This window comes from Hipposideros armiger, unplaced genomic scaffold (assembly GCF_001890085.2).
Source record: "Hipposideros armiger isolate ML-2016 unplaced genomic scaffold, ASM189008v1 scaffold_422, whole genome shotgun sequence".
Lineage (NCBI taxonomy): Eukaryota > Metazoa > Chordata > Mammalia > Chiroptera > Hipposideridae > Hipposideros > Hipposideros armiger.
In genome coordinates, this window is record NW_017731772.1 from 790,651 (window position 1) to 817,888 (window position 27,238).

At 34.6% G+C, this 27,238-nt stretch overlaps 1 protein-coding gene across 8 annotated transcripts in view; it reads left to right on the forward strand.

The window, feature by feature from the left end:
* Window positions 1–27,238, forward strand: part of ZDHHC21 (zDHHC palmitoyltransferase 21) — a 65,519-nt gene that overhangs the window by 25,606 nt on the left and 12,675 nt on the right. For all 8 annotated transcript variants that reach the window (XM_019664443.1, XM_019664437.1, XM_019664441.1 and 5 more), the window contains one exon: window positions 23,436–23,552. In XM_019664443.1, coding sequence (XP_019519988.1) covers window positions 23,436–23,552 — 117 coding nt within the window. The remainder of the gene's footprint in view (window positions 1–23,435; window positions 23,553–27,238) is intronic.

Consider the following 27,238-nt stretch of genomic DNA (forward strand, 5'->3'; position numbering starts at 1 on the left):
ACAACATCAGCTTCAGGTGTACAGTGCTGTGATCAAGCCTCTTCCCCATCCATGATGCAGTCTTCCTAGCAAGACATGTGACCACCTGACACCCCACAAAATATTCACAACACCATCAAGTACATCCCTCGAACTGTCTTCCACGTCCCTGTGGCAACACTGCAGCTACCTATTTATGCTGTCCAACCCCCTCCCCATCTCCCCCATCCCCACCCGCTCCCAACCAACAGCCATCAGTTGCTCCTCCATATTTCCAAGATGGACTTTGTTTTTAAAGTTTTAAAATACCGCGTGTGTGTGTGTGCGCGCGCGCACTCACACCCACATGTGACAGAGAAAGAGAGCATGCACAGGCATGCAAATGTGCATGTGAGGAAGCAAGGTAGGGGATGGAGAGGGAAGAAATAATACAATTCCTGGTAGAGAAGGAACTTTTCTTTCCTATTTATAGCATATTAGATTGCTTAAATCTTTTATATTAAAAAATAACAAGTTGGTGGTACATATAATTAAATTCTGGAATAATGGAGAGAGTGACAGAAGATCTTTAAGTTCTGTGTATTTAGATTTAATTGGAATATTTAATTCATTTTTATTTAGTGTAACTGGTATTCTTTCATCTTCCTATTTATTTTCTCTTTGACCCATGTGTTGTTTGTTTCCATTTTTCTCCTTTTCTGACCTGCTTCGGAATTTTCAATTAACAAAAAAACTAATTTATCCTTTCTGATGACCATAATTTTTTACTCTTCTTTTAAAGGTTTACCAGAGATGTAAACATTCTTGCTTGATTTTTTTGAAATTTAATCTAAGTTTGTACTTTGACCATTGCCCGGATAGTGAATGCAGTGGCTTTAGAACACCACCTATCATCATTTTTGGTAGTGTGGGGTATAAAATAAATGTAGAACTAAATCACATGACGAGACATTGTTGTTGCTGTTGCTTATATTTTATGTGTTATCATGCATATGCTATATGAAGTCAGTATTCATTTAGAGTTATCCAAATATCGATGCTTTTTCTAGTCCTTGCTGTCTTCATACATGTCTCAGCTTCTTTCTAGTATTTTTTTGTGCCTATTGGTGGAAGTCTACTGGAACAAATTCCCCTAGTGTTGGTTCACCGGAGAGAGTCTTCATTTCTGTGTCAATTTTGAAGGATTTATTTGCTTGGCATAGAATCACAGGGAGGAGTTACTTTCAGTTTCAAAAGGTATTATTGCATTGTTTCATAGTTTCCATCATTTCTGTTGTAAAGTCAGTTGTTAGTCTTACTGTCACTCCATTGAAGTAAAGTATATTTCTTTGGCTGCTTTTATGATTTAGTTAATTTAGTTAATTATTTCAGCTTTACTGAGGTATAATTGACATAAAAATGTGAGTTATTTGACTTGCACAACATGGTGATTTGATATACATATGCACTGTGAAAGGATTCCCCCATCTAGTTAATTAACACATCCATCACCTCACATATTTATCTGTTTGCTTGTTTTTTTCCGGAGAGAACATTTAAGTTCTACTGTCTTAGCAAATTTCAGTTATACAATAGTATTATTAACTGTAGTCACCATTAAACCCTCAGACCTTATTCATCTATAGCTGAAGTGTCTACTATGCTTTTACCAACCTCTCCGTATTTCCCCACACCCCAGCCCCTGGCAACCACTTGACTCTCTGTTTCTATGAGTTTTACCTTTTTCAACAATTTTTTTTATTCCACATGTAAGTGATACCATGCATATATACCCGGAAGTGGAATTACTGGATCATGTGTTGGTTTTATTTTTAATTTTTTGAGGAGCCTCCATACTGTCTTCCATAGTGATTGCACCAATTTTCTTTCCTACCAACGGCGCACAAGGGTTCCCTTTTCTCCACATCCTCGCCTTCACTTATCGCGTGTTTTTGCTATAGGCATTTTAACAGATGTGAGGTGGTATCTTGTTTTGATTTGCATTTCCCTGATATTAGTGATTTTGAACACCTTCACATACACCTGTTGGCCATCTGTATGACTTGTTTATAAAAGTGTCTGTTCCTCTGGCCCATTTTTTTTATTTATTTTTTATTAAGGGATTTTTTTGTTCTTGTTGTAAGATTTTTAAAAATTTCTTATTGGGGAATTGGGGGGATGGGAACAGCACTGGGGAATTGGGGAAAGGGGAACAGACAAGTTGCTGTCTTTTTGTTCTTCAGTCTAGTTGTGGGGGACATTGCTTCACTGGACCAAGTTGGCACCATCATTGCGCTCTTCTCTGGCGAGGCAGATCAGTCGCCAGCTTCTGGACGGCCGCTCACTGCGGCTGCTGGCCGCTCACGCTGGCTGCTGGCTACACACGGTAGCCCATGGCAACCCATTGCCACAGGGGCTGCAGCCTACGTCCTCGCTGCGACTCATGGCAGCCCAGCTCCAGGTTGAGCTGTTGTTCAGCATCTTAGCTGTGGAGGGCAGTGTCACTGGCCCTCATATGTGGGATCTGAACCGGGGCCCTCTGGTGTCCCAAGCCAGCTCTTAACCATCGCGCCACTCGGCCGGCTCCTCTGGCCCATTTTTTAATCGAATTTTTTGTTTTGCTATTGAGCTGTATAAGTCCTTTATATATTTTGGATATTAACCCATTATCAGACATATGATTTGAAAATATTTTTCCCATTCCTTAAGTTGTCTTTTCATTTTGTTCATGGTTTCCTTTGCTGGGCAGAAGCTTTTCAGTTTGATATACACCCACTGGTTAATTTATTTTTGTTTATTTGTTGCCATTGCTTTTGGTATCAAATTCAAAAAGTCTGTTTCAAGACAAACATTAAAGAGCTTACCCAATATGTTTTCTCCCGAGTTTTATTTTTTATGTTCAAGTTGTTAATCCATTTTGAGTTGATTTTTGTGTATGATGTAAGGTAGGGGTCTAGTTCCACTCTTTTGCATGCAGCTGTTCGGTTTTCCCAGTACCATTCATTGAAGAGACTCTCCTTTCCCCATTCTTGGCTCCTTCATTGAAAATTAATTGACCATTTATGCATGTGTTCATTTCTCGGCTTTCTATTCTGTTCCATTGATCTATGTGTCTTTTTATGCCAGAATCATACTGTTTTGATTACTATAGCTTTGTAATATAGTTTGAAATGAAGAAATGTGATGCCCCTAGTTTTGTTCTTTCTGAAGATTGTTTTTGTTATTTGGGGTCTTTTGTGGTTTCATACAAATTTTGGGATTGTTCTATTTCTGTGAAAAGTATCATTGGAATTTTGATAGGGATTGCATTGAATCTGTAAACCACTTATGTAGTATGGACATTTTAAGGATATTTGATATCCATGAACATGGAATAGGTGTTTATCAATGTCTTCTTCAAGTTTTTTTTATCATTGTCTTAGTGTTACTGTACAGATCTTTCACCTTCTTGGTAAATTTATTCCTAGGTATTTTATTCCCTTGGATTCAAATGAAAATGGGATTGTTTTCTTAATATTTCTTTCTGATTGTGTATAGAAATACAACTGATATTTGTGTACTGATTTTAAATCTGCAACTTTACTGAATTTGTTTATTAGTTTTAACAGTTTTTCAGTGGAATCTTTAGGTTTTCTATATATAATATCATGCCATCTACACAGAGACATTTATACTTCTTCCTTTTTAATTTGGAGGCCTTTTATTTCTTTTCCTTGTCTAATTGCTCTGACTTCCAGTATTGTGTTGAATAAAAGCTGTGAGAGTTTGCATGCTTGTCTTGTTCCTGACCTTAGAGGAAAAGCTTTTACTTTTCACCATTGAGTATGATGTTACTGAGAGCTTATCACATATAGCCTTTATTGTGTTGAAATACATTCCCTCTATACTCAGTTTGTTGACAGTTTTTATTATGGATGTTGAATATCGTCAAGTGTTTTCTCTGTAGCTATTGAGATGATCATAATGATTTTTATCCTCCATTTTGTCAATGTAGTGTGTCACATTAATGCTTACCTTGGAATATGATTGTGGAAGTGTCCCCTTCAATTTGTTTGAAAAGTTTGAGAAGGATTTGTGTTAATTCTTCTTTAAACGTTTGGTAGAATTCACTCATGAAACCATCTGATCCTGTACTTTACTTTGTTGGGAGGTTTTTAATTACTGATTCAGTCTCCTTAGTAATTGGCCTGTTCAGATTTTCTGTCCCTTCATGATTCAGTCTTAATGGGTTGTATATTTCTAGGAATTTATCCATTTCTTCTAGGTTGTTCAATTTATTGGTATATACTTTTTTATAGTAGTCTTTTATGATCCTTTGCATTTAATGGTATCAGTTGTGATATCTCTCATTTCTGATTTTATTTGTCTTTTTTTTTTTAGTAAATGTAGCTAAAGATTTGCCAAATTTGTTTATCTTTTTAAAAAAAGAAAGAAAACCCAGCTTTTAGTTGCCTTGATTTTTTTTTCATCTTTTTAGTTTCTGTTTCATGTATTTCTGCTCTTAAAACTTTTGTTATTTCCTTTTTTTCCTGCTAACATTTGACTTGGTTTGTTGTTCTTTTTCTAGTTCCTTGATGGATAAAGTTAGGTTGTTTGAGATTTTCTTTTTCTTCATGTGTTTATTGCTAAGAACTTCCCTCAGAAGTGCTTTTGCTATATCCTATAAGTTTTGGTATGTTGTATTTTCATTTTCACTTCCCTAGAGATATTTTTTGATTTCTGTTTTAATTTCTTCTTTGACCTATTGGCTGTTCAGTAGTATGTTGTTTAATCTCTGTTTATATTTGTGAATTTCCTATTTTTCTTCTTCTAATTAATTTCCAGTTTTATGGTACTGTGGTTGGAAAAGATGCTTGATAGAATTTCAGTCTTCTTAAATTTATTAAGACACGTTTTGTGGCCTAACATGACCTATCCTGGAGAATGTTCCAGTTCTTGAGAAGAATGTGTATTCAGCTGTTAGAATGTTTTGTAAATGTTTGTTAAATCCTGGTTTAACATGTAGTTTAAGTCCTGTACTTCCATATTATTTTTCTATCTTGATGATCTATCCATTGTTGGAACAGGTGTTGAAGTCCCCTACTATTGTATTGCTGTGTTTCTCCTTTCAACTCTGTTAATATTTTCTTTTCTATTTAGGTCCTTCTATGTTCTGAGCATATGTATTTACAAATGTTATGTCCTCTTGTTGGATGGACCTCTTTATCAATATGTATTGATCTTCTTTGTCTCTTATTACCATTTATTACAGCTTATTAAAGTCTGTTTCATCTAATATAACTACCTCTGTTTTCTTTTGGATCCCATTTGCATGGAATATTTTTTCCATTCCTTCACTTTCAATCTGTGTGTCCTTAAAGCTGAAATAAATCTCTTATAGGCAGCATATAGTTGGGTCTTATTTAAAAAAAATATTCAGCATATCTCCATCTTTTGATCGGAGAGTTAAGTCCATTTACATTTAAAGTAATCATTGATAGGTAATGGAGCTACTATTGCCATTTTGTGAATTATTTTCTGGTTGTTTTTAAATTCATTTGTTCCTTTCTTCTTCTCTTGCTCTCTGTGATTTGATGATTTTCTGTAGTGATGTATCTGATATGTAGAAGTTGCCCAGCTAGTTTCTAATTTCTTTCAAAGGGGATTGCTCCATGTGTAGCCGTAGATTCAGTGTGTCTGTGGGAAGAGTAGAGATCAGGAGCCTTTGTTTTTGCCATCTTGGACCAGAATGCCTATGATTTCTTTTTTTGTCTTTGTATTTTAGCAGTTATTCTGTGATGTGCTTCATTGTTGTTTTCTTTGCATTTTTCCTGTTTGAGAATTTGTATAACTTCCTGAATCTGTGGCTTGATGACATCTGTTTTATTTAAAAAATTTTTTTTTATTGTTAGTTTCAGGTGTACAGAACAATGCAATAGTTACCATTTTCACCCTCACAAAGTAACAACCCCCCTCCCCCCATCTATTGCCCTCCCACCCCCGATATCATGCTTATCTATTACAATTCCATTGATGACATCTTGGCCAGTGTCTCTTCAAATATTACTTCTGCCCAACTTTTTCTTTTACATTTCTCAGAGTCTAATTATATGTATGTGAGATCTCACTGCACTGTATAACTCTTGCAGTCTTTTCTGTATTTTCCTTTTTATTTTCCTCTGTGCTTTCAGACTGACTATTTTCTACTGACCTATTTTCTGGTTTACTGATCAGTTAGTTCTGCTCTAATCTGTCAAACACTTCTGTTGAATTATTAATTCAGTTATTATATATTTTACTTCCAGAATTTCCATTTGATACTTTTTTTTCATAGATCGTGTTTCTGGTGAAAATTTTCATTTGTCATCTGTATTTTTGAACATTTCAATCAGTTGTTGTCTATGTTTGATAACTTCGGTGTTGAGCTATACTTGTTAGTTTGTTTCTGTTGGCTTTTTTTTTTTTTTCCTGTCTTAGTTTCCAGATATTTGGCCCTTTTTTCTGACATAGCTGATAAGTTTGGTTGGACACTGCGTATTTTGTATGACCAATTATAAAGGATCTTGTAGATGTTTTCTTTTTCTAAATGTGATACTCTTTTTTCTGGACAGTCATTAAGAGAAGACTCATCTTGATCCAGCCAAGGATTTGTGTAACAAATATTTCTAAGGCTAAATAACAGAACATTAATCTTAATATAGCAGTTCTTTTGAAGATGACATTTATTGAGTATATTGAGATTTTGTAAGGATTTATGATTATTGGGTTTTGTCTTTGTGAAGGACTACTTTCAGTTTGCCTTTCAGGATTCTCAGTTGAAAAACTTAGGTGTTTACTGTGGATTGTGCCTTGTCTTTATTGTTTTCCCAGCTCTGTAAAATAGTAGGAAACGCTGAGTCTCCACTTCTACTCACGCTTTCATAATTACTGCTGACGAACTGATAAGTATTTTATTAAGGTAAAAAAGCAGTGCTGAATGTAGGAATCACCTTAATGCATTTCTACTCTCTGTGCAATCTTAGCCCTTTAAGTCCTAGCTAGTTTGGCTGCTTTACAGTGTGTTCATTCAAGCTGTTTATTTGTCAAAATTAATTGGCTCTTATGTGGCTTTTGCTAGTGTTATTACTGAGAGGGTTAGTCTCATATAATCTCTTCCCTTAAAGGTGTCATTGGCGGTAGCATTTTGTTTAAAAATTTCTTCCCAAGTGATTCAAATCAGTGCTGCCTAACTTCCTAGCCTCTGAGGCAACACTCAGTCAGTCTATGTAAACGGTATCCCATGGAGTTGTGCAGAACAATCCTTCTTTACCGTAGGATTTGAGAACTGTGGTGTTGTAGGGAATGAGACTTGTGATGGACTTTGTAGTACAGGTAGAGATTAACCAGATGGAGACATGAAGGAAGTCATTGCCGGATAAGGGAACAACAAAAGGCTTGAGGCAGTAATGAGAATAATTGGCTTTAAGGTCAGAACTGCTCTAAAGTAGTAATATACTGTATAGAAAATATTTCTAAGGCTAAAGAATAGAATACAATATTGTGTTTACTATAGCAGTACTTTTGATGATGACATTTCTTGTATTTTTTTTATCAAGGTAGAAAAATTCAGTACAAAAATTACCATTAACATTTTTAAAAATAAGTTTTTGTAGTGGAATAGTCTTTAAACAATCCCCATCATTTTATTTTTCTAAGTCCTTGTCTGTGTATCTCATTTTTCTCTAAAACAAACAAAAAACTTTATCCAGCTCTGTTTTGTTTGTAAAACTGGCCATAGTGTCAGAAATCTTATTTATTCACTTTGTTACCCTTTATTATGATTTTGGGTATGTAATAAATATCCCTAATTGTCTTTGAAGATTGTATTAATGACTACTGGGCATCTTGTGGCGATAATAATACAGTTAAAGTATGCCACGGACTTTGACACTATATTCTTCATTCTTCTGTTGGCTAGAGGAAGTGAAAGCTTTTTAGTCTGAATTTTTCTTTATACTCTTTCAGGTAGATAGATGGCAGCATAGTATCTTTTCTAGCCCATCTTTAAATTCTAAACCTGAGCACTCACTCTCTAGGTGGGAAAAGAAAGTGTTAACTGTTAAGTTTTTGTTTTGTTTTAATGTGAAAGTGTTTATTCATTAAACAGGAGAAAAAAATGAATTGCTCTTTCAACTTTGTTGTAATGGAACTTAACCTGTGTTCAGTAGGAAACTGGTACATCCTGGTTAGGCTTATGGGAAAGAGAGAGTTGAAAGAAACGCTATTTACAGATTCTGGGAGATGAAGGGCTTGGGACTCTGATTTTCTTCTATGTCTCTCTCCTCTTAGCTTTTTCTTTTCTGGGGAGTTCTTCCTGTGCTGCATTGTTTTAGTTGCTTTGCAATTGCCCCATTGTTTTTTATAGTACCTTAATGCTTTTTAGATTTCTTCTTAATCTTTACTTAATCTTTACTTTTAAAATATGCACTTACGGATTTTCAAGAATTTATATGTTTTTACTATGTGAAGTTTTGAGGAAATACTTTAATATATCCTTTAATTGAGTGTTCAGAATTACAACTTAAATTTTGATACAGACATTAATACAGCTACTAAGGGAGCAAATTTCACTACTAATGATAGAAGGCAGTAGTAAAAGGTGTAGGAGGTAAGGAATGTATTCATCATGAATTAATGCCCAAAATTAGGAATTTTAAGCTGTAAATATTAATTTATATTGTCTTACACTAAAGAAGGCCTACAAACCTAAGAATTTGTATTACTTCTTTATAAATAGAAACTAAAATCTCAAAACTCTCAACATTAAGACAAAAATTCTTATCTACAAAAATTTCAAAAACTTAAGGAATAGTTACCTTTCTAAATCAATGGGGATAAATTAAATATTTTTAGTTAGAACTACAGAATTCAAAATCAATAAAGAGTATAAGCTTTGAGATATTTGGAGAAGTTTTTCAAATGTTAAATGTCAAATTATTTGACCATCATTTGCATTTGTCATACCAATATAATGTTAAATTTTATTTAAATCCCCTCTTAAAGCTGATGTTTTGCTTTAGTTATTGGGATGAAAACCATTTTAAAGATTACAAAAACCTGCAATTTGGAAAGCGATTTAGCATTTTAAATGAATAAAATAGAGGATATTAAAGAAATGCATTTCCTATGACCAAAGTGCATATTTGATTATTTTTCACATAGTTATTTTAAATGTTGATAAGCGAGTGCTTGGTCATTTGGCATATTATTAAATTATAATAATATACTTCATTTTATTGAATGCTAGTTGCTTACCAAAATCAATATAAGAAAATTAGTTTTCTAATGAAATATGAAGGAAGGTATCCCTATACTTAAAGAGTATACGTTCTAAAATTCATTATTTGTTGTTCCATGAATATTTCCTTAGTCATATATTTCATAATTTTTACTTTGTATTATTCTGAACTTGTAAGCATTTGATTAGTGAAAGATGTTGACTCATTTAAAATATTCCTGAGAGGATAAGTAGTAGGTTCCCATTGTACAGATAAGGCGCTGAAACTCAGAGCGGTCCAATAACTTGTCTAATCAGAGGATTTCCAGTTGACAGAGGTGTGATTTGAGCCCTTTTCTGTCTGTCCCTTGGTCAGTGTTTTTTTGATAGTACCAAGCTGCTGTTCCATTTCTTGCTTTTTTCCCATTTTTTAGCAATATTTTGGTAGCATTGTTCATTGAAAGAAAGCATTTAAAAATGCTTAAGTATCACAAAACCTGCTCTTCAGAGAAAGCTCATTGAATCTCCTGATGGCTAAATTCATACTTGGCTGTTTTCATTTTTTATTGAGGCAACCCATCTTTAGTAGTTTATCTAATATAAACTGTCAAAATACATCTTATAAGGGCATTTTAGTAGGTTAAAACTATTTTTAAAAATATGTACCTGCTGCTAGTAATCATATATTGTAGGCAGTATTGTCTTTCTACATGAGAAAATAAGATGTTGTTTGCTTTTTTAAATAAATAATTTGTGACTATTAGTGTAGAGATTATGCAACTAATCATTCGTGGCATACCACTTTAGTTCTAAAGTTACATCTTTTAAATTGTTTTTGGATGAAATAGATTCAGATGACTTCTAATTGATTCTTTTATACCTATTTGTATGTGAATGGCAAAAAATATTTAAGGCTATGGGGAGACTGACTGAAGGGGAGAAGGAAAGGGAAAATTTCAATAAAGGACATGCTGCCAATATTCAGCAGAGGAAAATAAATAATGCTTAGCAGTCCATCCAGCCCTTCAGCTAGGAAGATACATTATTATTATTCCAATTAGCTCATATCTAATAGTGTTGCTAAGGATTTGATGTCAGGTATAACCATGGTACAAAATTATTTGCTTAGCTTTTTGGCTAACAGATAATGGAAATACCCAGAAGACGTTGAAGATAGCTTGAATATTGTAAATCTCTTTGTAATTTATTTTATATAATCAATCTTAAAGTTTCCTGAATACTTGTTATTTATTGCTATTTAAAAAATACATATTTTAGCCTTTACCCAAAAATCTTTATTTGTTTTTATGTCTGTAAGGTCATTTATTCATTGTCACATTAGAATGGATAAAATTGCTGAAATATGTATTTAGCTTTTAGGATTTTTGTTAACAGTAGTCAGAATAGCCAAGAATAGTGTGGAGTTAAGATAAATAGGAAAGGAAAATTATTTTAATGCTAGTATGAAGTTAATTTGGCATTTTTGTTCATGTACCCTGAAATGCTAGTGGAGATACTGTCCCTTCGTAAAATTTATCTATCTTTCTTTGTTCCTTTTTTTTTTCTTGGAAGGAATAGTGTCAGGTGTATAATTAGTTTATATTTGTAGGGAAGCAAATCAGTTTAAGAATACCCTGTTATTGTAACAATTGTCATTCTTTGTGTCAATATATGTTTGTGCTTTTAGTGACAAATGGCACAGAAGCCTTATATTAATAATAAACCTTGCCCTTGCCCTGCAATACCAGGTCTACTGAATATATCTCCTCACTACATTTGTTTATATAGCTAATTAGTTATGAATATTACAGCATTTAGCATAAAAAAGTTAGCAGTTTTTGTTTCTCTATAAGAATGTTTCAGTCACTGTGGGTTTAAATGGTGTAACCCTGGTAGCAGTTTTATTGCCTCACTTATCCTTTACCAAACACTACAGCACTGTATTAAATGAAAACTGTAGCAAGAAAATGTTATCTTGTTTTCTTATTGAATTGCTCCATCTTTTCTAGAGCTTTTATGGCTAACATATGGGAAAGAAAAGAAAATGATTTTTTGGAAATGTTTTACCCTTAGCTATGAACATGTCGGTCAGGTGACAGTGAAATTTGCTCCCTTAGAAGCTATATTTATGTCTGTATCAAAATTCAATGTGTAATTCTGAACACTCAATGATAATCATTAGTTAGGTACAAATAGTGATTTTTTTTAAATTCAAATTCATATCATTCAATTTTCATTAGGATTTAGCAAGACTGAAAAAGTGCGTTTTAGCTGGGGGCTGGAGGTGAGAGAAGGGTGCATGTGCAGGATAGCCCCATAACCTCTTCGCCTATATTTTTAAATATAATGATAAAACTTAAGCTAAGGCCCGTTCCAAAAAGTGCTGATAACCATACAGATAGAATTTTATTTTACGTAAGACGAATTGCCACATGACCCTAATCTCAGTATGTGAAGTTGGTTATTTAAGCTTTTTGAAAATTCAAATGTATACTTTAGATTAATCTCAATTGTGATCGAAGTTATTTTCTAATTTGAAAAACAGAGGAAACTAAATCCCTTCTAGTAGTACAGCAGAGGGTAGGTAGAGGGAGGATATTTTGCCCTTCAGGGGACCTTGGTAACGTCTGCATACATGTCTGATTGCCATAGGTGAGGGAGATTTTCTAGGGAATCAACACAGATAGAGAAAAAAAGAAGAAAAGAAAAAAAAACCAAGCCCTGGGCACCCTTAAATTGTAGCGGTCAGAAAGATGGAGAGGAACCAAAAAGATGACTGGGAAGGAGCCACCGGTGAAACTGGAGAACAGTGGTGGAAGAGAGAGTCAGTGAACTAGATGGTATATCAAAGGAGAAATCGTAACAGTGTCCCATGGAATGTAAACAAGTAGGGAGTCAAAGGAAAGTATTGGGGAGGCAGCAATGAACAGTGAAATGGTTGGATCAACAGATTGGAGGTCCCATTGAGGTTGAGAGTTTGTTAGCATTGATGGCTCTCAGGGAGTTAGCTTGAAAGATAAGAGGTGGTATTCAGATGATGGTGTGCTTGGATTTACAATTATGATATGGGTACAGTTACAAGAAATGATAAAGTTTAGGATTTAATCATAGAATTTAGGTTGAGATTAGGATAGAAGACAAAGATTACTGGAAGAAAGGAATTCAAGGAATTCACAGACCAAATATTAGGATTATTTGCTAGATCCTAAGTAGCCAAATCTGACTTGTGGGTTATTTTCACTTAGCTGCATTAGGAGGTGATGCCCCCACTACTCCCTAGTTTTATAACATTTTGAAATTTTAAATGGTATAATTCCAAAATGTCACCAGATAGGAATGTTATTTCATATAAGCACCCCCTCTTCCTCTGTTGGTTTATGTGACATGTATGTCTGTGTACATGTTGCTTATGTTTTTCTTTTTCTGTTTACCTCCGCTATTACAAGTGTGTAACAGTCTTTGTAGGTATTACTCTCTGTCTCTTTACGTGTTGGGGAAGGAGACTGTGTTCTTTTGTCTAGCTTTCTTCTTTATATTCATTCATTCATTCAATAAATACTTACTGTGAGTAACTGCCATGAACTAGAGCTGGTTGTAAGCTCCAGGGTCTCATCATTGAACAAAACAGGCAAAAATCCCTGTCTTTAAGGAACTTCCATGCTACTGAAAGACAGTACATAAAGAAATGAATATATATCAAATGGAAGTAAGTACTAGGGAAAGCTAAAATAGCCAAGGGGATAGGGAATGATGGGATTTTCTGCAATTTGGAAAAATAAGCAAATAGGTCCTGGTAAAAATAAGCCAGTGGGTCTCTGATAAGGCGATATTGAAGCAGAGACCTGAAGAAAGTGAGGAAGTAAACGTGGATATCTGGGGAAAGAGTTTGCTGGAAGAACAAAGGGAATAGTCCTGCTGTGGGAGGGAGGTTGATGTGTTTAAAAAATAGGAAGGAGATCAGTGTGGTTGGATCAGAGTGGGCCGCTAAGTGGTACATGATATTAGATGGCCAGCCTGACTCTCCTCTCTTCTGTTTTCCCTCTGTCTTTTATATTCTTTCCTATAACTTGTTTGACATTTTTTTTTTGTCTCTTCTTTCACAGGCCATATGTAACTTAAATTTTATTTTGCATTTTGTTATATATGTTTTAGAAGAGTTATTTTTAATTTCTAAAATTAAGAAAGTATTCTTATATTTTATATTTCATGATCTCAACTTTCTTTTTACTATAATTTCATTTTGGGGACCTTTTATATTATAAAATATACACATACAGAGGAGCTCACAAAAATCAAAACACGGCTCGGTGAATATTTGCAAAGCCTCCTTGAGCAATATTTATGTTTTATTCTTTTTATTTACATTACATATAGTTAGTTTGTTTTCATTGCTATGGATATTGCTATAAATATGCATAGAATTTCATTTAGTATAAAACAGTTTATTTATCCATTCTATTGATGGACATTTCCATTGTTTCCAGTTTGGGGCTGTTATAAATAACACTATCATAAGCAACCTTGTTCATGTTTTTTGCTGTACATGTACCTGTGTTTCACTTAGATGTATAGGTAGAGGAGGCAGTGTTCAAAGGTTATGTATATGTTCCTTTACATACAGTTAAAACAGTTTTCCAAAGTGGTCTGCAGATTTAAAGCGCTGCTAGTTGAGTATATGAGTTCAGGTTACTTCACAGCCTTACTAACACTTGTTCCAGCCTCCTCGAAGTTAATTACTTTGGTGGGGGTGAGGAGGACTTAATTGTGTTTTAATTTGCATTTCTCCAATTATTAATGTTGTTGAGCCCCTTTTTGTATGTTTAGTGACCATATGAATAGTCTATTTGGTGCAGTATGCCTGTTTGTGTATTTTGTCCATTTGTTAGGCGGGTTATTTGACTTTTTTTTTTTATTGTAATTGTAGGATGTTTTAACTTGGAGCCCTTTTTTTGTCTATGTGTATTGTAATTGTCTTTCACTCTGTGGCTTACTTTTGCACTCTCTTAATGGCATTTTTTGATGAACAGAAGTTTTTAATTTTAATGTACTCCAATTTAGCAATCATTTCTTTTTTGGTTAGTGCTTTTTTGGGTTTAATGAGTCTTTTTCTATCCCCCAGATTATCAATATAATTCTCCTATATTGTCTTACAAATATTATATTTTTCATATTTCCACCTAGAATTGATTTTTGTGATTCTTATGAGGTAGGAGTCAGGGTTTCATTTTTTCACACATGGATAGCCAATGGATTTAGCACCACTTATTGAGAAGATAATTTCTTCCACTCTGCAATGCCATCTTTGTCATAAGAACCACATATGTGTATATCTGTTTCTGGTTCTTTTTTAGTCCATTTGCGTATTTGTCTATCCTTATGGTTATACCACACTGTCATAACTAGTTTCATAATAAATCTTGTTATCCAGTAGAGAGGAGTGTTTCTCAACTTTTTTTTTCATTATCATTACTCCACTAAGGGGTCTTTTTAGATGTTTTTCCCCCCTCTCCTATATGAAGTTAAATACTAAGGAATAAGATTTTGTCAGGTAGGATTGATTTGTGAATGGCTATAAACCATTGTAATGCTAAGATTTTTTTTCCCTTCAGGAACCAATATTCTCCTTCCTGGGGACAATAGTACCTTTACTGAGAATGCATGTAATAGAGCAAACCCTCCCACCTTGTTCTTTTTATATAGAAGTGATATGCTATTCTTTGTGTTTGTTTGTTCCTATGAAATTTAGAAACAGCTTACTTAGCAATTCTGCAAATCAAAACAAGTAAAACAAAAAACTCCCATAAGTAGAGTATATACTCCAATGTTGGGGGATTTTTTATGCATTTGCATTAATTCTATATGTCAGTTTGGACAGCTGACATCTTTACATTACTGACTTTACTGATCATAAGCATAGTACAGCTTCAAGAAGAAATTGGAAACATGGGTAAGCCTACAATCATGAGTGACTTGTTAAAACGTTTCATGCAAAGAATATTAATATTCATAGGTTTACTACTGAGTTGTACCTCTAGCAAATATGAAAAGTAAACAATAATTCCAGTCTTATACATACTCTTTAAAAGAATTGAACAAGAGAGAACTCGCCCCAACTCATTTTATGTGTAGAGCATATATTTGATGCATAATCCCTCAAGGCTAATAAGAGAAAGAAGACTGTAGACTAGTCTGATTATCACCATAGATAAATAACTCCTAAACAAAATATTAACAAACTGAATCTTGTTATATATAACCAGCCTGATGAAGCTGAGTTTATCTTAGGAATGAAATGTTGTTTTTACATTAGAAAATCAGTATATTTCATCACATTAACAGATGAAGGAAAAAAATGTATGTATATGAAGACTATGTATCAATGTATAAAGACAAAGATAAAATTCAGCATCCATTCATGGTACAAATTCTTAGCTACCTAGAACTAGAACTAGGTGTACAGTGTACAGTGCAGAACTAGAAATCTTCTTTAAAGAGATAAAAGTTCTCCAAAAAAACCCAAAAAACAAAACCATGAAACACAACAACTCTATCATGCTTAATGATGAAATGTTGACCTTTTCCCCTTGAAGATGGGGAACTACACCCCCTGTCATCGTTGTGATTACGCATAGTGCTAGGACTTCTAGTCAGTGCAGTGAGGCAATAGACAGAATGAAATGGTATAACTACTTAAAGAAATAAAATTGTCATAACTCTTAGATGATATGACTGTGTAAATGATTTATCCATACATTCTTTTGGGTTTTTAAGAAAGTTTAGGAAGTGTGACTACAAAACAATATTTTTAAAATCAATTCTATCTCTATATGCTAACAAACAACCCTTTAGACAATGAAATTAATAGGAAAACCTTTTATAATAGAGTCAAGAAACAGGAAGTTCCTGAAATAAATCTTACACAAAAAAGTACAAGACCTCTAGGGGGAAATTGTGAAGCTTAATGGAGTAATTATGTTATATACGTGTGTATGCCTGAGTGTGTGTTTTAACTTGAAAATCTAATTTAAATATTTTAAATATTTAATTTAAATATTTTATATCTAATTTAAATATGGCAATATAAATTATCTGGAATAACCAAGACATTCTTGGAAAATAACAAGATGGGATGACTTGGCTAACTAGGTATGGAGAGTTATTACAGACCCAGAGTAACTAAGACGTGTGTCATTGGTACAGGGACAAGCAAACCAAGAGAACAGAAGAGAGAGCCCACATCAGACCCATGCATGTATGGATGCACACGTGACCTCTGATCACTGAGGAAAGGACAGCTTTCTAAATAATCCATCCTGGAACAATGGGTTATCCATATAGTAAAAGTAAATTCAGACCCCTATATTTCCCTGTACTCAAAAGAGTTAATACCTGGGGCAGCCGATTAGCTCAGGTGGTTAGAGCGCAGTGCTCATAACACCAAGGTTGCTGGTTTGAACCCCCACACGGGCCACTGAGATGTGCCCTCCACAACTAGATTGAAACAATTACTTGACTTAGAGCTGATGGGCCCTTGGAAAAACACACTGTTCCCCAATTAAAAAAGAAAAAAGAGTAAACACCAATTTCAGGTGGATTGGTGACCTAAATGTCAAAGGCAAAACCCTAAAGCTTTTAAAGGCTTTAGAAGATAATATAGGAGAATGCCATTATTACCTCAGGGTTGGGAAAGATTTCTTAAACAGGAAATAAAAAGCTCTAAAGAAAAAGATTGATAAATTGGACTGCATTAAAATTAAGAACTTAGGGTTATCAAAAGATGCCATAAAAACAGTGAAAAGGTACACTCAGAGTAGAAGAAGATACTTGCAATATGCAAAAGGAACAGTAGTATCCAAAATGTATGAACAATGAATGGTAACCTTTACCTTTAGGGTAAGGATGAGGGAGAATGGGGAAGGAATGCACAGAGAAAAGAATCTGCATGGTTTCAAATGTTCTCATTCTTGAGAGAATGGTGTCGCTTTTCTCTAAACTTATATTTTATCTGTATATAAGCACATTTCTTAACCAAAAGTGGGAAGAAATAAAACAAAGAAATACAGTTATTATATATTCTTGCTAGAGGTGTATAAGAAAATACCAAACTGGGAGGCTTAAACAACAGAAATGCATTTTTTCGCAGCTCTGGAGGCTAGAAGCCCAAGATCAAGATGTCAGGCAGGTTTGGTTTCCCTGGAGGCCTCTCCCCCTGGCTTGTACATGACCTTGTTGCTGTGTCCTCACATAGTCTTTCCCCTGTGCTTGAGCATCCCTGGTTTCTAACTTCCTGTTTCTAAATGTCCTATTCTTAATAAGGATACCAGTCAGATTGGGTTAATGCCTACCCTAAGGGTCTCATTTTATTTTATTTTTAATATATTTTTGTTTTTCACTTATAGTTGACCTACAGTGTTATATTAGTTTGAGTTGTACAACACAGTGGTTAGACATTTATATAACTTATGAAGTGATCACCCCAATAAATCCAGTACCCATTTGACACCATACATAGTAACCACAGTATTATTGACTATATTCCTCATGATGCACTCTACATCACAATGAATATTGTGTAACTCCAATTTGTACCTCTTATCCCTCCCCCTTCACCAGTCACTGTAAACCTCCTCCCCATCCAGCAACCATCAGAATGCTCTCTGTATCTCTGAGTTTTTCTGTTTTGATTGTCCATTTATCCTGTTCTCTAGAATCTATGTATAAGTGAAACCATATGACATTTGTCTTTGCCTGACTTAACTCCACTCAGCACAATACCCTCTAGGTCCATCCATGTTGTTGCAGATGACCAGATTTCATTCTTTTTTATGACTGAGTTATATTCCATTGTATACACAGAGGGGGCCAAAAAAATGTAAACACATTTTAAGAAAGGAAAAAACTGTATTAGTATCATAATACTCAATATACACCGATAACAAAAGATGAATACAAGTTACGTTTGACTTCTGCAATTACAAGAGGTGCTCAAAGTGGTTACCATCAGTATAGTTTTGATACAGTTTTTTCCTTTCTTAAAATGTGTATACATTTTTTTTGGCACCCTCTGTATCTACCTTCTCTTCTTTATTCATTGATGGACATCCAGGTTGCATCAATATCTTGGCTATTGTAAATAATGCTGCAGTGAGCATATGGATGCACGTGTCCCATTAAAGTAATGTTTTGGATTTCTTTGGATAAATACCCAGAAGTGGGATTACTGGGTCCTTCTTCATCTCTTATAGCCTTTGTTTTAAAGTCTATTTTGTCTGGTATAAGTATTTTTACTCCAGCTTTTTTGTTGTTGTTTTCATAAAATATCATTTATCATCCCTTTCAGCCTGTGTGTGTCTTTAGATCTGAAGTGAGTCTCTTGTAGGCAGCATATGTAAAGGTCTTGTTTTCTTATCGATTCGACCACCCTATGTCTTTTTTTCTAGGTTGTTTCAGATTTTATTTTTATCTTTCACAAAATTAAAAATAAAATCACTTTAGTATCATTTATGCAGTTGAGTATATGATTGATTTTTGGTCCAGGTATAAATTATTGACTACGGTGGGCACTAAGATGACTCTATGTGGAGGCAGCTAATGACAGAAGTGAGGCATTAATTTAATCCAAGACCATGGCCATTGCTAAAGTAATCTTGTTTCGGAACACAAGGACTAGATAGCAAGGACTGACTGTGATGTGGCAGGTGTTGTTTGGGCAGTATGATCCAGATCATTAGTTCTGGATGCTGACATTTGAAAATAATTTCTTTTTTTAAATTATAGTTTATGTATTATTTTTTATATTAGCTTCAGGTGTACATAACAACGTGATGATTAGACATTTACACCCCTCACAAAGTGATAACCTCCCTCAAGTCTGCTACCTCTCTAATATCATATATAGTTGTTACAATACCATTGACTATATTCCCTATGCTGTACTTTACGTCCCATGGATATATATATATATATATCTCCCACACACACATTTACACACATTTAATTATAGTTGACATTTAGTATTATTCTACTTCAGCTTCAGGTGTACAGTGCAGCGGTCAGACATCTACCCAATCTATGAAGTGATCCCCCTGATAAGTCCAGTACCCATCTTACACCCTACATAATCTTTATAACATTATTGATTATATTCCCCAAACTGTATTTCACATCCCACCCTGTGTCTTTTGATAGGAGCACTTAATCCATTTACATTGAAAGTAATTGTTAGTAGATACGTAGTTATTGCCATTTTAATATTCATAGTTTTGATCTTTTTTTCTTCTTTTTGAAGAAGTCCCATTAACATTTCTTATAATATTGGTTTGGTGTTGATGAAGTCCTTTAGTTTTTTCTTGTCTGGGAAGCTCTTTGTCCCTTGATTCTAAATGACAGCTTTACTGGGTAGAGTAATCTTGGTTGTAGGTCCTTGCTTTTCATCACTTTAAATATTTTGTGCCAATCCCTTCTGGCCTGCAAGGCTTCTGTTGAGAAATCAGCTGACAGTCTTATGGGAGCTCCCTTGTAAGTAACTAACTGCTTTTCTCTTGCTGCTTTTAAGATTCTTTCTGTTTTTAACCTTTGGCATTTAATTATTATGTGTCTTGGTGTGGGCCTCTTTGGGTTAGTCTTATTTGGGACTCTCTGAGCTCCTGGGCTTGTATGTCTATTTCCTTTGCCAGGTTAGGGAAGTTTTCTGTCATTATTTCTTCAAATAGGTTTTCAGTTACTTGCTCGCTCTCTCTTCTCCTTCTGGTGCCCCTATAATGCAAGTGTTGGTATGCTTGATGTTTCCCCAGAAGCCCCTTAAACTATCCTCAGTTTTTTGGATTTTTTTTTCTTTTTGCTGTTTCAATTGGGTGTTTTCTGCTACCTTATCTTCCAAATCGTTGATTTGTTACTCTGCTTCACCTAATCTACTTTTGATTCCCTTTAATGTATGCATTTCAGTTATTGTATTATTTTTTTCTGACTGGTTGTGTTTTATGTTTTCTGTCTCCATTTTTCTATTTTCTGTCTCTTTGTCGAAGTTCTCCCTGAGATCACTGAGCATCTTTATAACCAGTGTTTTGAACTATGAATCTGGTAGATTACTTGTCTCTAGTTTGTTTAGTTATTTTTCTGGAGCTTTGTTCTGTTCTTTTACTTGGGACATGTTCCTTTGTCTCCCATTTTTGCTTCCTCCCTGTGTTTGTTTCTATGTATTAGGTAGAGGTGCTATGTCTCCTGGTCTTGGTAGAATGGCCTTATGTAGTTGGTATCCACTGGGGCCCAGTGGCAGTCTCCCTGGTCACCTGAGCCAGGTGCCCCTGGGGTGTCCCTTGTGTGGGTTATGTGTAGTTGAGTCTTGGTTACTGTTTGTACATCAGTGGGAAGAATTGACTCTCAGGCTGATTGATTATGAGGACTGGCCACGACTACAGTGGAGGAGCTGTTGTGCAGGGGCTGACCCTACAGAGCAGGATTTGCTTTAACAGGGCCCTGGTGCCTGCCCAGTCTGCTTTTTGGGTGTGTCATTTGTGGAGGTGGTTGGGTGTTGCTCTAGTGTGGTCTGAAGCTGGCCACAAAGTGTGATGGTTCTTAGGCCTCTTGGGAGGGGCTCTGGTGCAGGCCAAGGTCAGCCACTGCTTGTGCCCTTCCTGGGGCCACTTGATATGAGCTACAAAGTGATCTGCAGATGGTTGCCACTTGTGCTGGGCTTAAATTTACCTTGGAAAAGCTTAGCTGCCAACTGAGGCTGGCTGCCACTAGTGCCAGGGTTGGGGCTGCTTAGCAAGAGCTATGGGGCAGGCCTAAGGGCCTCATTTTAAATTAGTCACCTCTTTAAAGGTCCTATCTCGACATACAGTCACATTCTATGGGGAGTTTTGGGGAGACTACTGATTGTGTAGTCAAGATCTTGAATAGCAAATGGGTTTTGTGATTTTGGATAAAATTTCCCAAGCCAATTTTTGGTTTTAAAAAGTGCTATGCCTAAAGAAAAAAGTAAAGATGCTGCGCTCAGGCGAACTGTGTGAAATGACTCAAACTATGGTTTATATATGTGTAAACTTGGAATACAACTTTTTTTAAAATGTAAGAGTGACAAAAAACAATTTCTAAATTACAGTATTTTTTTACAAATACTCCTAAATATAAATGTATAACCAAGTGAATAAATATAATATCAGTAGATTATTTAGTTTCATCTTCATCTTTAACATTTATAAATTCTAGTTGACAAAAAAAATTTTTTAAGTCTTTTCACTAGGTGAAAAGATACATTTTATTTGGTCATGTATTGTATTTTTATTATGGTAAGCTACTATAACACAATATGTGCATTACTAAAACTCACCCCACTATGCAAAATTATGCAGTGAAAACCATAGGCTGATGGGAAAATGGAGGCACAACACTTAAAAACTTAGTTATATTTAAAAGGGTAGGAACCTCATAAAAACCGCAGCACAATTTTACACGTTAAATAAGCAAGAAATGTATAAATACCATAATGAACATGGCACTTTACCTTAGAAGAGACCTGAAGTTGCCTTGTGGAAGTGTCATCAGAAGGGTTGTGGTGTGTGAGCTACTGGGAAGTGATGGAAGGAGGGCCGCCTGAATTTGGAGGGTAAGTTGTAATACCAGAGGTAGATGAGCGTGGCTGATAGCACACAAGGTAAACTGAGGTAGCTGGCAGGTGTTTGAGGGTTGTGATTGTGTTTGATGTATTCCTATGTGGGTTGGTTTAGCTGGCTGCAGTTTTTTGTGTTTATCTTGGGCTTCTCATAGATAAAATCATGTATAAGCAAACACAGAATGCTTGTTGAGCTCAAATTATTGCTTAATGTATCGATCTTGTCAAACAAATTGGTGTTTTCACACAGCGTTGTAGCAGAGCTTACTATACCTAATTTTTTATATCCTTCATAGCCCCATCTTTTCATCTTTACATGTGTTGTAAGGATTCTACATTAGGCTACTTTTACTTAAGTTTTGAATGACTGCTTCATACTTGGCTGCTAACCTAACACCTTAAGTGTTTTGCTGAATTTTAAGTTCTCCCAGGATAAGGAATGGAGGGATTTGGGTGTGGCTCTGATTTTTGCTTGAGCCTGGTGGATGGTCACTGTGATACACAGACAAGCATCAGTTCGTTTGTTTCAAGCAAGTGCACTGTGTTCAATCATCTCCCTATTTTGGGTATGGCTACCAGGATACCTTTAAGCCTTAACCTGAATCAATGTTTAAAAAGCATGTGGGTTGTTATATTTGGGGTCCTTCCCATTCATTTGTTCAGATTATCCACTGTGGCCATTTTATACCAAAGCTTGGCAATAACAGGTTTCCAGGAGAAGCCTTTGTTCTTTCCCTCTCACTCCTATGGTCTGTCTGGTTGGTAACAATGAGGGTAAATAAAATGCTTCTCCTTCTTTTCCTGTCCTTCCACCACAATTTCTTTTAAGACCCTCATTTTCCTGCCCTGAACTAGAAAATCAGCTTTCCTTCACAGCATTTCCATTTCTCCTTCTCATCCAGGCATTCCTTTATATTTCTGCAGTCCTCTGTGCATACTTCCCTGTTATAGCATAAATCACAGTTTCGGAGTTATTGCAGATAAACTGCAATGTGTGAGGGCATGGACCATATCTTTATCATTTTTACATTTCTACTATATAGTGTAGTGCTTGGCAGTGGCAGTTGGGTGAGTGAGTGGATGGATGAATGAAATGGCTTAGAGAGAGCTGTCCATGTAATCCTATTATTTACTTTCCTCCCTCACTTTGACTAAGTTTTGTAATCTCTAGGTATCTTGGGCACTTGGACTTTAATACTATGAATCAGGCTTTTGAATTCAAGTTTTGTAGCAGTGCAAAAATAAAATTTCCTTTTGTGGAACCAAAGATTCTATACAATCTGTTATGTTTTTTGGCGGTTTTTTTGTTTGTTTGTCTTTTGGTTTTTTTTTGCTACAAATAGTAAATGAACATGGTTGATTTGGAACCTTAGGATTGAGTGTTTTGTTGTTTTTTTGACACAGTGGAGTAGTAAAACCCTATTTTTCAGCTTGTTGCTATGAATTAAAAAAATTCTTTTCAGAATTTTAAATATTTATATATTGATTAAATGAAATAAACTTAAAAGGTGGGGGAGAGTATTTCTTTTAAGATAACAAGAAGAAATGTTATGGCTCAATTCTTGATTATTATTACAACTATGAAAAACTTTTTGAATTGTTTTTAAGACTTTCTTTTTCTTCTTATAGGACCTCTTTCTTGTTAGACATGAATTGGCCATAATGAGACTGGCTGCCTTTATGGGTATTACTATGTTAGTTGGAATAACTGGACTTTTTTATACTCAACTAATTGGCATCATCACAGTAAGTATATTTTTAATGTAAAGCAATGTATTTATCAACATATTCCCTAGTTATAAACTTAATTCTAAAATGTTATGAAAGTTTAGAAATTAAAAGAGAAAATTACCCATTGTCATTTATATCCCCATTTCTCTATGCCTGTGTAATTTTAAATTAGTTATAATCAGTGTACAGAATGTACATACAGTTTTTATCCTGCTTTTAAACATTAACATAAAGTATTTTTATATAGCTATGGACTTCATGTTTATAGCTTTTAATAGTTGGATGTACTCTGTTTAGTGAATATACCATATTTTAACTAACCATTTTCCAGGTGAGCAGGACCTAGTGTGCAGTTATTTTTTTCCATATTATAGGTAACACTACTATGAAAATCTTTTTTTCCTTTTGCTATTATAGCAGGTAAATTCCAAGAAATGGAGTTGCTGGTAGAAACATTTTATTAGTAATTAAATCTTTTGGGGTTTTTTTTTTTTTGCATGTACTTATTAGCTAAATGGGATTTAGCACAACAGAAAAGATCAGAAAGTGAGAAAAAATCATATTAAGGATTTAAAAGTTTGATAATACATTACATTGCAGAAGATGTAGGGTAAACAGACTTTCTCATATATTATTGATGGGGGTGTTAATTCGTGTAAACTTTTTAAAAGGCAAATTGTCAGTGTCTTTCAAAATTTAAAATACACAGCTCTTTTGACGATCCTCTACCAATTTATTTTGTAGAAACTATTCACTTCTATGTAAGTAAACATGTATGTTTAAAGAGATCTTCATTATTATATATAACATATTCATTGTGTATGAAAACTTATGTTTACTAAAATATATTCAGTGAAAGAAATGTATAGTAAGAAAATATGTATAAAAACTTAACTATAAAGCAATAGTAATCAAGAAAGTGTGGTATACTGGCATAAGGATAGACATACTGTTAAATGAAATAGAATTGAGATTCCAGAAATATACACATGTATCTCTGGTCAATTATTTTCAACAAGGGTGCCAAGACTATACAGTGGGGGAAAGAAAAGTCTTTTCAACAAATTCTGCTGGGACAACTAGATATCCACATGCCAAAGAATGAAATTGGAACCTTACCTCACACCATGTACATATGTTAACTCAAAATGGATCATAGACCTAAATGTAAGATCTAAAATTATAAAACCCTTAGAAGAAAACACAGATTTAAATCTTGGATTAGGCAGTAGTATCTTAGATATGACACCAAAAGTGCTGATAACCAAAGACTAAATTGATAGATTGGCCCGAATCAAAACTATAAACTTTTGTGATTCAAATGACACAATCAAAGTGAAAAGATAGCTCACAGAATGGAAGATAATATTTGCAAATTATATATCTGATAAGAGACTTGTATCTAGACTCTCTGAAGACCCCATAACTCAATAAAAAGACGATCTAATTAAAACACGGGCAAAGGATCTGAATGGCCATTTCTTCAAAGAAGCTATACAAATGGATAATAAATACATGAAGAGATGCTCAACATCATTAGTCATCACAAAAATGAAAATCAAAACCATAATGAGGTTTCGACTTCAGACACACTAGGATGGCTATAATAAAAAACTGACAGTAACAAAGGTTAGAGAGTCACTATAAAGTGATTGTAAAGTAGTGATTTAATTATAAGGTAATTCATAATTACTTTATAGCCCGTTCATAACTCATGTCAAAATTGCCAGATTGTGCTTGCATTTTTTGAATTTCCACTTTTGAATTTACTAAAATCATTAGTACATATTTATATCCCTTGGAATGGGATTTCTCGGATTTCCCCAATTTCTTCTGATTAATGACTCGAAATGACATTTGGGAGCATTGCTGCTAAGAGTATAAGTTACTTATGAGGGCCCTCAGGGGTTTATAGCTGAGGGTAACAATTTCCTGCTCATTTAGCAGCTCTAGTAGCTTCAGAGAGTGTGGACTGGCAGCAGAGGCTTCAAGATCTTTTAAGAGTCTCTACTTTCAAATTTTAGCGTTCATTTCTGAGTTGGACATAAAGTTATCAATCATATTTGTTGGTTTTTAAAAGATTTACAGTAGTCCCCACTTATCTGAGGTTTTGTTTTTTGTGGTTTCAGTTACCTGTGGTCAACCACCATCCAAAAATACTGTATTAAGTGGAAAATTCCAGAAATAAATAATTCTTAAGTTTTAAATTGAGCGCTGTTCTGAGTAGTGTGATGAAATCTCGCCCTTCTGAATCTCTCCATTCAGTCCCATCTGGGACGTGAATCATCCCTTTGTCCAGCGTATCCACACTCTATACTCCTCCCACCCACTAGTCACTCGGTAGCCATCTCTGATTATATCAGATCGACTGTCATGGTATCCCAGTGCTGGTGTTCAAGTCACCCTTATTTTACTTAATAAGGGTCCCAAGATTCAAGAGTAGTGATGGTGGCAATTTGGTTATGCCAAAGAGAAGCCATAAAGTGTATGTATGTATGTATGTATGTATGTATGTATTGGAAAAAACATAGTATACAAGTATATAGGGTTCAGTAATATCCAAAGTTTTAGGCATCCGCTGCGGGTCTTGGAATGTATTCCATTCGGATAAGGGGGAACTACTGTATAATATCAGGTTATGTTCTGACTGTATTCCATACTGCCAACCTGTTAATATTGTTTTCAAATTGTACAATTTTCTCTTTTGCTATAATATTGAACATTTCATCGTCTTAAGATAGGGAGTTTGGTTCTGATGTGCTATTTCTGAAACTGAGTAGAAACTACATTCGTTAAATAGTGCTTGCTCCAAAAGTAGCATCTCTTTCTATATACATGTTACCCTCTCAGAATACCCTGTACTAGACAGGTCTGATGTCTGTAGAAATTACACAGATACATTCAAAGGATGTGAAACACTCAAAGAAGAATGGAAGTATTAAGAAAGAGAAAGAGAAGGAATATATTCTATTTGTTAGTCCAACCTTTAGTCACTGTACTTTCTCTTGAATCCAATTACTCTGAAAAATTATAGTAAATTTCAATTCCAGTTACCTGGCTTTCATTGTGAACTTCAAGCATCACTCTCTTTGGATTAAAAAAAAAAAAGTTTTCTAAAGGCTTCCAGATTGCATTTCCCCTCACATTGATTTAAAGTTATTTAAGGTTTAATTACTTAAAGTTGTTATGCATTAGTATTTAACTTGAAATCTAATGAATTACTAGTATTTATATAAAATAGTATCTAATATTTTAACTAAAGTAAATATAGATTTTGCTTACTTTCTTTATAAAACATGCTTGCTGTTTCATTTTATGAAAAAATTAAGACTACCTACAGGAAATTTCACACCTGGGCATGTTTTTGTCATAATCTGAATCCAGGGATCTCTCTTTTGAGCGTGAAAGAAGTGGTGATTATGTCAGGTAGCATAAGAAAGGAAAGGAGAAAAGGACACACAGTAAATTGAATCTTCCACTGAAACCTTCCTCCTTCCCCTACTCCTGTACCCCCAAAGACCAAGAGACATTTTGGGAAAGCACTGGTAGGAATATCATTTCATTATATAAACTATGTAATTACATATGTTGCCTATTAGACAACATATAAGCAACAAATGCTAGCTTTTTTAAGGTTTAGATTGAGATTTTGAGGAAGCAGCATATCAATATTCATCAATTTTCCCCATTATTTGTTATTT